This window comes from Thamnophis sirtalis, unplaced genomic scaffold, assembly GCF_051295495.1.
Source record: "Thamnophis sirtalis isolate CommonGarterSnake01/CBP01778 unplaced genomic scaffold, rThaSir2_p1.2 scaffold_3, whole genome shotgun sequence".
NCBI lineage: Eukaryota > Metazoa > Chordata > Lepidosauria > Squamata > Natricidae > Thamnophis > Thamnophis sirtalis.
In genome coordinates, this window is record NW_028261383.1 from 25096433 (window position 1) to 25108993 (window position 12561).

Genomic DNA, 12561 nt, shown 5'->3' on the forward strand with positions numbered 1-12561 from the left:
TATAGTCAATCCATCTTCTCCACTCCAGTTTATATCTCTCATTTGAGTGATCCTTGAGATATGCTGGTATTTTAGCCACCTCTGCTAGGTTTGTTACTTTTAATGTCCATTCTTGAATAGTAGGCAAATCTTCCTTCTTCCAGTATTGCGACCTCGGAAATCTTTTAATTCGAACAAAATATATCTTTTATACCCACGGAAATTTTATCTGCCCCCCCCCCCCTTTCCCTTCGCAACCACGTTAGTCTGAAAAAGACCCAGCTCCAAAGAGTTTCCTGCGTCTTGGAAGTTACACACAAACACACACACCCGGTTCACTCGCTCGGTTGGTTGGTTTTCTATCCCGCCTCGCCTGTCCTGGATCGCAATGAATAGAACAGAATTCTTTATTGGTCAAGTCTGATTGGACACACAAGGAATTTGTCAATGCTGCGGAACGGGGCGAGTTCCCACCACGCGCACCTCCTCCCCCCCCCCCAAAGTGACGACAACCAACGCCTGTTTTAACTCTTCAAGGTTTTTTTTTTTGTTTGTTTGTTTTAAACAACCCCGGCGCGAGCCTCGCGGCCTTCCTCTCTCTCTCGCGCGCGCGCGCGGCCGAAGCGAGCGAACGCGAGGAGAAAGGAAAAAAAAAAAACAGCCGGCGAAACAGTTAAAGCCATAGAGCGGCGGGGTCTAGAGAGGTGTCGCCGAAGAGGCGCCCAGCTCGGCCTCTCTCTCTTTTCCCCCACCCCCTCCCGTTCCGAGAAAGAACGCGAGGCTGCAGCCCGATCGGGAAAAGGTAAGGCGCATGGCAAAAGCAAGGCGACAATAATAATAATAATAATGCTAGTAATACTACTACTACTAATAATAATAATAGCGGCGGGCAGGGCGAGAATAATGGGGAAAGCATTGCCGGGGTGGGGTGGGGGGGGTTGCAATGCAAAGCAAATGAAACAACTGCCCGTTTTGCAAATCAGTTGGGGGGGAAAAAAAGTAATGCGGAAGCGGTGAACAAATGTTCGCGGCAGTGCAACCTCCTTATCGTGTGTATACATATATAATATATATTTATGTATTTATATATATCGCTGGTCGTCCCCCCCCCTCCCGGTCTCGAGTAAAAGTCATTGAACCGGGCTTTGGTGGGCTTGCAAAACCGGCAGTTTAAAACCCCGCTGGGGTGTTAACCACCAGGCCGTAAAAGTCAATCGGTGGAGAAAGAAAGAAGAAAGAAGCCTTTTCTCTCCCCACCACCTTTGAAAGGGCCTGATCTCTCCCCGTCCCCCAAACAACAACGGCGAAAGACAAAAGAAGAAGGGGAGCTCCGGTCGCGATCTTGGCCGGACTTTGTATGGAAAGGGCCTCTTCACCCGGGAAAGGCCCCGGATCTTCCGCAAGGGAGTCCCGCGGGTGGGGTGGGGATCCTGGGGGGTGGGGGGAAAGAAAGGACGCTGGAGGGGGGGACCCTGGATGGGCGGCCCACGTGGCTTCTTCGACCCAGCTCGGAACTCGGCCCGTTTATTCAACTTTTAGGGAGTCCCTTGAAAAGCAACCCCCTACACAATCCCATCGAAGGGAGGAAAGATGGCTTTAATTCAACGGGGTGATTTAATTCCGCAACTCTTAAAAGAGAGATTGAAGAGGTAGAAAAGGGGTCTTTTCCCTTCCTTAACAACATTGGGGGGGGGGGGCTCCAGTGACTTCTCTGTAACACACACACACACAAAATGTTTCCTTCTTCCTTTTCTTTTCCCCTCTCCTGGAACGGCAAGGGAGGAGAACAGCAACTATGGAGGAACAGGAACTTGTGGTGCACAAGGAGGAGATGGTGGAAGAAGAGGAGGAGGAGGAGGAGGAAGAAGGAGGAGGAACTGAGAGAGAGGAAGGGGAGCCCATCGTGGTCCAAGTAAAGACCATTGAGGATTTTTTGAACAGGGGTAGCGTGCCCCACATCAAGACAGAATCGGAGGAGGAAAGCCACCGATATTGGGACACGGAATGGCACGAATTCTTGAAAAACGTGGCCTGGCTGTCTCCGGGCCCGTCTCCGCCTCCGTCGGAGGAAGATGTCCGAGGTTTCCAGGCCTCCTTGGGGAGAGTCAAAGAAGAGGCGCGGGAGGGGAGCTCGGGAGAAGCCACACGAGATCCGAGCGTCCGCGGAAAAGCCTGGATAGGCAGAAAAAAGCTGGATTCCTGCCGGAAGATGAAAGAAACGCTGGAGAAGATGGGGATGGAGAGACAGTGGCCCCTGCATCTCACGCAGTTCTGCCCCCAGGAGGTGGAGAGGGCCCGGGTGAGAATCAAATCCCTAAAGGCTGAAAAGAGTGGGCGGGGGGGGGTATGGAGGAGGAAGGAGGAGGGGAATACAAAGGTGGTACAAGAGGCCAGAAAAATGATTAACCTGTGAAATTGTGTTACTAATCAGTTGTACCAGTAGTAGCAGAATTCAGAATTGGGATTTTGGTTCTGTTTGGACTGTGTATGTTGGTGAGAAAATTAAGCTTTTCATTGTTTTATTGCTGTACTATGCAAGTAGTCCTCGATTTACCACGGCTCGCCAAGTTAAAATGGCACTTTAAAAAAGTGACTGGTGATGGTTTTTTCACACTTAAAACAACCGTTGCGGTAGCCCCATGATCAACATGATCCAAATTCAGATCATGATTCATATTTAATTCATTTTTGGGCAATAGTCATAAACATGAATCATGATCTGATGGCTGTTAAGCGAATCTATATTAATGATTACATGATTCCCTCTCCAACTGTCATAAATGGAGAAGCCAGATTCACTTAACAGCCGTGTTACCATCTTAACTGAAGTGATTCACTTAACTGAGGCAAGAAAGGTCGTAAAATGGGGCAAAACTCACTCAAGAAATATCTCACTTAGCAACAGAAATTTTGGGCTCAATTGTGGTCTTAAGTTGAGGGCTGCCTCATATTTTCTTTCTCACTTTCTTTTTCCTTCCCTTAATTTCCTAATTTTGTTTTTCTTTGTATTTTATACATTGAGTAAACAATAAAAAATCAAAGAGGTACGATAAGTAAAGGACTATCTCTATTTGGGAACAGTTGCTTACTGAGGTAGCAGCTAAATGAGAAGTAGCTATATTTTGTCTTGTGAACTCAAGATTATTTTATAAAAAGCCAGCCAAAAGTTTGTATCTGAAGACGTCATCTCCTGTTTTGCAGGAAATTGCCCAGAATGAGGTGCAGCCACTCCCTGTTTAGCAACTACGTTTTAATGACCATTCAGAAATAGGATAGCACAGGTAGTCCTCAGCTTACAACAGTTCATTTAATGACCATTCAAAGTTACAACCGCACTAAAAAAAAGACTTATGACTACTTTACATACAACTATTGCAGCATCCCCAGGATCATGTGATCAAAATTCAAATGCTTTATAACTGACTCATATTTATGACAATTGCCAATGTCCTCACATTTTATGACCTCCTGATAAGCAAAGTCAATTGGAAAGAAAGCCAGATTAACTTAACAACCATGTTACTAATTTACCTGTTGGAGTGATCCACTTAACAATTGTGACAAGAAGGATTGTAAATTGGGGCAAAATGCACATAACAAACGTCTCACTTACCAACAGAAATGTTGGGACTCTCTTGCATTTGTAAGTAGAGGACTACCTGTAATACCTAATTAATTTTGTGACCGTTATGGGCATTTACAACTTCACATCTTCACAGTCTCTCAGTCACGTATTTGCTATTAGAGCTAGCAACACATATATCCCGCCCTTATTTTTATTTGCTTGTTTACATGTTGATATGTTTATATCCCATACCAAGCTGCCTGCAAAGAGAAAGAACGCCAATACACCAGAAGGAATAAGAAAGAAGCAAAGAAAAGTCATCAGTCTCAATTTGAAGATGAAGATCATCAAAGCGTATGCCGATGGGAAGAAAGTGACTAATATAGCTCGAGAAGAAGGCCTAGCCCATTCCACCATCTCTGCCATTTTGAAGGACAAGGAAAGGATCAGAGAGGCCATAAAAGGATCATCGGGAATGAATGTAAGTATAACAAGGCAGCGAAAAGGCCTCATCCACGAAATGGAGAAACTCCTCATCCTCTGGATTGAAGATCAGATACAGAAGAGGCTTCCGGTGAGCCTTGTCCTCATTCAGAATAGGGCACGCAGCATTTTCTCCACACTGAAAGAGCGAGCAGGCGAAGAGTGCACCGAAACCTTCACGGCCAGCCGTGGCTGGTTTATGCGATTCCAGCAAAGGTTTCGTTACCAGAAAACACACGTGTCAGGGGAAACTGCCACTGGTGACGAAGAAGTTGCCAAACGTTTTCTGAATGAACTTGATCAGATCATAGCAGAAGGGAACTATTTTCCCGCCCAGATATTCAGCATGGACGAAACTGGGTTGTACTGGAAAAGAATGCCAGAGCGAACCTACATACACAAAGAGGCCCAGGCAATGCCTGGGTGTAAAGCATTCAAAGATAAAGTAACTGTACTATTGGGCGGAAATGTTGCTGGATTCAAGCTGAAGCCATTTGTAATCTTCAAATCTGACCACTCCTGTATGTTCAAAAACTTTAGCAAAACCTCACTGCCCATTTATTACCGACCCGATCCTAAGGCCTGGATAACACCCATTCTTTTTGATGATTGGTTTATGAATTGTTTCATTCCCCAAGTAAAGGAATATTGTTGGCAAAAGGGGATTCCATTTAGAATTCTTCTGCTCTTAAGCAAAGCACCTGGATTTCCCCCAGATCTCGGCAGTCTCCACCCTCATATAAAGGTAATTTATCTACCCCAAAACACCTCCGTGCTCCTACAGCCTATGACCCAGGGAGCTGTCTCAGCATTCAAGGCCCACTATTTGCAGGAAGTATTTGCCAAAGCCTTAGCCACAATGGAAAATGAGAGTATAACACTGAGCGAGTTTTGGAAAAGCTACAATATCCTGGATTGTATTGAAAACATCGTAGCAGCCTGGCAGAATGTTAGCGTGAAATGCATGCAAGGGATTTGGAAAAAGTGCTTGAAATGTTTTGCTGCTCTTGCAGATAATTTGGAGGAATTTAACCAGCACCAAAATTTAAACGAAATAAATAAGAACATTTTGACGCTCACAAAATCCCTCGATTTGGAGGTTGACGCTGAAGACGTGCAAAGTTTGATAACTTACACAGAGGGAGAGCTTTCCAACGAAGATTTAATTGAATTGAAAGAAGAACTGGAAGAGCAGAAGGTGGTGGAAGAAGAAGTTGAGAAAGCAGAAAAAAAAGAAGAACGAAAAGAAGAACGAAAAGAAGAAGTGAAAAAAGTTGTAGAAGTTCAGCCCAAAACATTCAGTCTGAGAAAATTGGCTAGCGTTTTCTCGGGTGTTAACAAAATTTTATCAGAATTGGAAAGTATGGATCCAGATGTGGAACGTTTTAGACGGGTACACTGGGAAATGCGTGAAATTTTAAAGTGCTATCGGGAAATATACGAAGAAAAAAGGAAAGAAAGTGTGGAAAGCAGACATAGTGGGTTCCTCAAGAAAGTTATTTCTTCCCCAGTTCCAGTCCCCTCCCTCTTACCGTTCCGATCGACAGTAATAGAGCATCTGGATGATCCTCAACCATCAACTAGTTATGCCAGGGGATCTGATGTTCCTGAAAACTCGGAAAACCATGAATCTTTCAAAAGATATAGATCCGATTTGATGTTTACAGGTATTGTAATTTTAAAATATGATTTTGTAGTCTTTTTTTAAAAAAATATTATTTGGGGGGGGGACTTTTTTGGTGTCTCCAAGTCTGTTGACTTGGACTGGCACCAATAAAGGAGACTATTTGTAGCTCAGAGTTGAAATGAGGGGTGCTCTCTGAGCGTGGTTGTTACTTGTTTGTTATTAGTGCACTGATGAGGTTACCTAGTTTGGGCAATGAAATGTCTGCAAGAAAATAACCAAGCTCAGAGACCATCAAGGATCCTTCATTCTCGGATTGAGCCTGCCATTTTCTTGGCAAGATTTGTTGTTTAGTTCCTAGGGCAGAACTAGAATTCAGATTCTCTTGCTTTTTTAGCCACGGTGGTCCTTGGATTAAGACTAGTTAGTGAAGTGACTATTCTAACTTGGGGTTGGTACTGAAAGAAGGGACTTAAGACTTGTCCTTGGAGTTCTGGTGATTGTAGTGTTCCCACAACTATGTGGTTACACTTTCTACCAGCTTCCCACAACAAAGTCAATGGGGAAGCTGGTAGGAAGCTGGAATTTGCAGTCACATGAGCTCCTTACTTAACATCGGCAAGCTGGACTGCCAAAATTGCTGTTGTTGAGCAGCACAGTCGTGACATCTGGTGCCGTGGTAAGCTGAGCATTATCTGTAAAACCAAACTGGCTCTCAACACCAATCTAAAATTTTGTACTTAACATAATATATCAACTTTTCATGCACTTAGTTTCCATTTAACCTTTTTAAAAATTGCATAATGTCCCCTTTTCATACTAGCATCTCAGTTGGAGTTGGTCGTTATGCTGTAGATTTGCAGTCAATTGTTTTCTGCACTTCTGGGCCATTTCATCTACGATCTCATTACAAAATGGCGGCCCAAACGAATTCAGTGCTGCTAACCACCTTGACAGAGCTGACTGAGGCTACTTCCTTTCCTTTGTCATATTAGTTGTAGAAGAAATAAAAGTATTTTTATTAACGGTAAAGGTTCCCCTAGTCATTCCCGACTCTAGGGGGCGGTGCTCATCTCTGTTTCAAAGCCGAAGAGCCAGCGCTGTCCGAAGACGTTTCCGTGGTCATGTGGCCGGCATGACTAAACGCCGAAGGCACACAGAACGCTGTTACCTTCCCACCAAAGTGGTCCCTATTTTTCTATTTATATTTTTACATGCTTTCGAACCGCTAGGTTGGTAGAAGCTGGACAAGTAACGGGATCTCACTCTGTTATGCGGCGGTAGGGATTTGAACCGCCAAAAGTGCTGATGTTTCTGATCGACAAGCTCAGCGTCTTAGCCACTGAGCCACCGCATCCCTTGGTATTTTTATTAGGGGCATGCAAATTGCATTTATAAGTACACCACAATTGGAACCATCCAATTTACAACCATGTGGTCGTAAGTTGTAGGAGTTGTGAATTGAGGCATTCACATGACTGGACAAAATGTGAATTTAAAAAAAAAAAAATTGTAGTGGTCATTAAAGCAAATCACACAATCCTTCAGCAAATGGCATGGATGTTAAGTACACCCCTTGTTCTGAGTGGGAACCTTTTGTCAAAACCCAGCAAAACTGTGGGGAAAACATGTCAGATTATAGCCATGTAATCCAAGATGCTGCAACCTGTCACAATGATGAGCCCATTACCAAGCAGCCCAACCATGTGCCAAGAGAGCCCCACAACATTTTACTGTGGCCAGAAGTGCTTTACATAAAATGACTGGTTGTAAGTCAAGAACAACTCGTTTTCCAATTCTGACTTATTTTGTGATCTATTGACAAATACATACTTCAAAATTGACTCTAGAAGAGTAACTTTTGTGCATTAAATCTCCAAATTGGATCCTCTCTTCCCAGCTGGTTTGAGGGTTACTCGTTTAAGCCTAGTGCATAACTGCTGCAGGGTTTGTTTTTCTTGACTTACAAGAAAATTACTTTCCTTTTATTTTCCAGTCATCCCAAAGAATACGATGCTAAAATCTCCGAAACAGGAAGAAGAGGCCTTTGAGATTGTAAAGGTGAAGATTCCCATGGATATAAAGCAAGAGAGTGATGGTGAAGCCAACTAATTTGGTAAGGATGCAGATTAGTCAATCATTGGAAACGTTCATGGGGTGCTTTTGAGCCCAGATGCTCTCTTTTTGAAGCCCAGGGGAAAACTGCTTCAAAATCCATCTTGCAGAACTGCATCGACCATGGTGCAGTCTTTCACATTTGATGGTTCACCAAGCCAAATGCCATTTCCTGGAGAGGAAAATTGTCCCAGTTTCCATCATAGAATTTTTGATTCCTAGAATCTTTGGTTGAAAGGGTCAGGTTGTACAGGATGGGGAAGACCTGACTCCTAGAAAAAACAAGACTGTAGAGACTTGCTGCCAGTTAAACGCATCATATTGGACTAGCTGCCCCCTAAGTTCCCATCTTCTGTCTGGTGGACCTATCACTTGATGGATCAATTATGTGCCATCAACTGAATGTTGTCTATTAGCAGCCACATAGATCTTCTCCGTGGCAAGATCTATAACCTCTTGATAAAGATGATAGATTCTTACATTGGGAGGAGGCCCGGAAGTCCAAATAGTTGCGTAGGATAGGAATCAGAGGTGATATTCTACCGATTCGGACTGGATCGGCCAAACTGGTAGCAGAAATCGTGGGTGGCCCCGCCCAGTTGCCCCAGCTCTACGGCATCCATTTAGGCCCTTTTTTTCGCCAAAAGCTCATGCGCGGAAGGCTCTGTGCATGCACAGAGATGTGCATTCTCATATTTGCGAATCAGTAGGGAAGGTAAGTCAATATCACCGCTGGTGGGAATCCCAATTCAGTCACCCCACCCCCACAGCTATTTACTTTCTGCCTGATCTTAAGGAAGGGGAGCCTTCCACTCTTCTAGCCCACTGCTTTATCTGTCCTTTTGCACAGATTGATGAGGAATGAAGGATTCTGGGAATTGGAAGTGTAGCCATCTAGGGAAGGCTGAGCTTAGTTATAACCTACTTTGATTGGCTTATACTGTTGCATGTACCAAAGCCATCATGGCTGTACATTGTTAGTGAGTAAGTCCACTGGTGTTTAATAAGAAATATATTTCAATAAATCAGTGGCTTAGTCCTAGAAGAGGATGTTATTAATGATGAGGTCCTCCCAAACTAGAATAGAATACAATAGAATTCTTTATTGGCCAAGTGTGATTGGACACACAAGGAATTTGTCTTTGGTGCATAGGCTCTCGGTGTATATAAAAGAAAATATATATTCATCACAAATCATAAGTACAACACTTAATGATAGTCATAGGGTACAAATAAGCAATCAAATCATATTAGGAAACAATATAAATTGTAAGGATACAAGCAACAAAGTTACAGTCATACAGTCATAAGTGGGAGGAGATGGGTGATAGGAACGATGAGAAAGTTAATAGTAGTGCAGACTTAGTAAATATTTTGACAGCGTTGAGAGAATGTTGCAAGCTACGGTGGTAGTTAAAATATTAGTGAGTGAGCCCATTCATTCTGTTTAATTTTTTAAAAAATTAAATAAATTGGTGGCTTAGTGACATGTGAACTGTTCTCTATTGCTCTAGAAGAGAGTCTTCTTGATGCTGAAATCCTCCCGAGCTGGGGTCTTCAGATAGTGTTGAAAACCATCCAATGAGCATGATTGAATTTAGGATTTCTTAGATCAAGCAGGAGGGGAAGATGAGGTGGCCTTTTAGAAACAAGGTCAATTGGAAGAGGAAAGAGGAGGCATGAGAGGAGACCCAGGAACACAAGAACTCACCGCAGAAGTTGTTTGTAAATACATTGTGGGGAGAAAAGCTACATAAATATATTTTCCTCTTTCTCCCAGAATATGAACTGATATTAAAAGAGAAGACTTTCCAGGTGGGAAGATCTGAAGAAATAGACATTTGCAAGAGTTTGGAGGGAATCAAAACCTTGTATTTCTGGGGTTCTGGGGTTAAATGAAAAGTGAATAAATCCACCGGGAGCACAAAGGCATTTAGGAAAGAAAGCCAGTGAAGCCTGAAGATGATGATGATCAAAAGTCACAAGAACCAATTTCCAGCGTGGCTAAAAATGAAATAAAATTCGAAATTCAGAGGAGCCGGAGATGGTGTGCAACCCACAGTGTTCCAGCTACTACACATCTTCAAGGATAAATTGCATAAACACTTACACTGTTGGAAAATTAACGGCAAGCCTCCGGTCATTCCGCAGGGGAGCACTTCCTCAGCAAGAAAAAAAAAAAAGGATATTATTTGCTCACAATATGGGAAATTTTGGTTGGAAAACAAACCTCATGAAGAACAGCAAGATCCACACAGCAAAGAAGCCATATAAATGTCCAGACTACGGCAAAAACTTCATTGGTCAGGTGCCCTCATCAGAGACAATGAATGCTTCAAGTGTTGAAGAAGCTTCCGGATCAGTTGCCACCTAAAGCTCCGTAAAAGGATGCACACGGGTGAGAAGCTGCGCCAGCGCTTGGAAAGCTTCGATGAGAGAGCAAACGCAAGAGGACCCACACGAACGAAAGCCTTACAAGTGCTCCGAAGGTGGCAAAAGCTTTCGGACCAGCTCCCAGTTGAAAATACACAAAAGGACACTCACACTGGCCTGATGCCATATCTGTGCTTAAGACTACAGGCACTGATAACGATCCCCCTGAGGGTCAACACAGTAGAGAGACTGTACACAGGTGCCCGAGTGTGGGAAGAGCTTTGTTTCTAGCTCACATCTCAGGAAGCTTAGTATATAGTATACATCGCCAAGAAGCTGCATAAATGCTCCTACTATGCAAAAAGCAGTAGTAGGAAATCCCAACTTGGTGGTCCACGAACAGATTCATATCAGAGTTCTTCCACGTTTTCATAAACACATCCACCTACGAGGAACATCCGAGAGGGGCACAGTTGTTGTTCAGGTCTAACATGCAGTCTCAGAGAGAGTGATAATGACATTAGCATTGGAGTAAAACAACAGACAGCTAAGAGTCAAGCACAAAGGGGGCATCGGTGGCTTTTAAACATATTGATACATTAAAAATGTTTTAAAGAAGTCCTTGTTTCACACTGAAGTTCTTTGTGCTCTGGGATTGCAGGCAGGTTAGAAATAACCTTCCCTTGCCCCCCCCCCCCCCCCCCGGAAATCTCGGAAGAGATTTTTGAGCCGAGATTAGAAAACAATAGATTATCTGTAAGGGCTGTTGCTGTGTGGGGTGCGACTCCTTGGTGAATTTTGGCCTCTGGAGGTTTTAGGAAAGGAGCTACAGCCTAACAATAAAGTACAGTGATGGGTAACCTTTTTGTCCTCGCATGCGTGCACGACAGCATGTATGTGCGTGCCCACACTCATAATGCAATGTGTGTGCGACACTCCCTGTACACCCTGTCTCCCCCCCACACCCTGTTTTGGCCCAGCGGGCTTTGCTGAAACCTGGGGAGGGGAGGAACACCACAACCCTCCCCCCCGCCTGTGGCCTGTTTTAGGCCCAGAAGACCTCCCTGAAGCCTCCTGGGACTGGGGGAAGGAGGGTGGGGGAACATTGCACCCCCCTCACCTGTGGCCTGCCTCCCTGAAGCCTCCTGGGACTGGGGGAGGGAGGGCGGGGGAACACTGTACCCCCCTCACCTGTGGCCTGTTTTGGGGCCTCCCTGAAGCTTCCTGGGACCCAAAACAGACCGTGAGGGGGAACGCAGCAACCTCCCACACTCCGTCTGTCCCCACGCATGTACGCATGACCCCCCCATGCATGCGCACGCATCTCCCGCATGTGGCAGAGACCCAAATTTCAGCTGGCTGGCAGGAGGTGCATTCATATTTGTGGTGGAACTGAGCTGGGGGGCGGCTTGCATGCCCAGAGAAGGCTAAGCGTGCCACAGGTTCGCCATCAGTTATAGTGAAAAAACAGGGTGTTTTGGGTGACAAAAACAGGGCTGTTCTCAAAGTGCCCTCAGGCCTATACCTGTCCTTCCACCTTCAGATTTCACCAAGGCCTGCTCTACTTGCCACTCCTGTGATTACCACTTTAATCCAATTAAATAAAATCAATCCTATGAGAAGATTGCCGCTCTGTGTCTTTGGTAGTCACTTGCTGTTTTACATTTGTCAATGTGAACAATTTATATGGCTGCCCTTCTCATAACAGTGACTTTGGGCAATAGGACCAGAGTTAAAATGAAAAATAATCCAGACCAGTGTTTCAGTAGATGAGAATATCTGTAGTTCAGGTTTGAACTGTGTAGCCCTAGGTGCCCTCTGAGGCTAGCTGTTTGCAGATGTTTCATTACCCAACTAGGTATTCTACCCAGGAGAATACTATATACCCCACGAATGCTAGCCAGACAAGCTACTGCATGTAAACTTGGAGCAAATCCCATCCTACTTCACATTGATGGTATTATCTAGTTGGCAATTAAATACCTGCAAAAAAATCGCGAAGGTCAGGAAGCATCCAGGACTCCAGTGATCAGTGTTTCTCAACCTTGGCAAGGCTGACTGGGGAGTTCTGGAATTGAAATCTACACAGCTTAAAATGGCCAAGGTTGAGAAACTCCAATCTAGATTTTTTTTTTTTTTAAATGAGGCTGACGGGATGATGTACGCCTGGAAGCGGCTTCTGGACACATTGAATGGGTAATGGTGGAAACATCCAAATGTGAAAAAGGAAAATCAAGAGGCATGAAAGGAAGGCTGAGTTTTCCAATCTTGTGAAAGGAAATGCCTATAGGTGGTAGCATAGAGTATTGTTTCAATCTAAGAGAGTAGAAATCATGTTCCTAAATGTTCTTCCATTTTATTTTGCTTTTTATTAAAGTTTGTTTACCTCCCAGGGACTCACGGTGATCCCTATTCCCTGAAA

At 44.3% G+C, this 12561-nt stretch overlaps 1 protein-coding gene across 2 annotated transcripts; it reads left to right on the forward strand.

Moving 5' to 3' along the window:
* Window positions 1–1774: 1774 nt before the first annotated feature.
* Window positions 1775–10757, forward strand: LOC106548074 (tigger transposable element-derived protein 1). 2 transcript variants are annotated; one of them, XM_087711612.1, is made up of 4 exons: window positions 1775–2278; window positions 3801–5694; window positions 7648–7767; window positions 9281–10757. In XM_087711612.1, exons 1-3 carry the CDS (start codon window positions 1775–1777, stop codon window positions 7761–7763), a joined length of 2514 nt encoding a protein of 837 aa, XP_087567738.1. In that variant the 3' UTR covers window positions 7764–7767; window positions 9281–10757. The 2 variants fall into 2 exon arrangements, with proteins under 2 accessions (XP_087567738.1, XP_013920865.2); XM_014065390.2 differs by having other exon boundaries at window positions 9547–10757.
* The last annotated feature ends 1804 nt before the right edge of the window (window positions 10758–12561 follow it).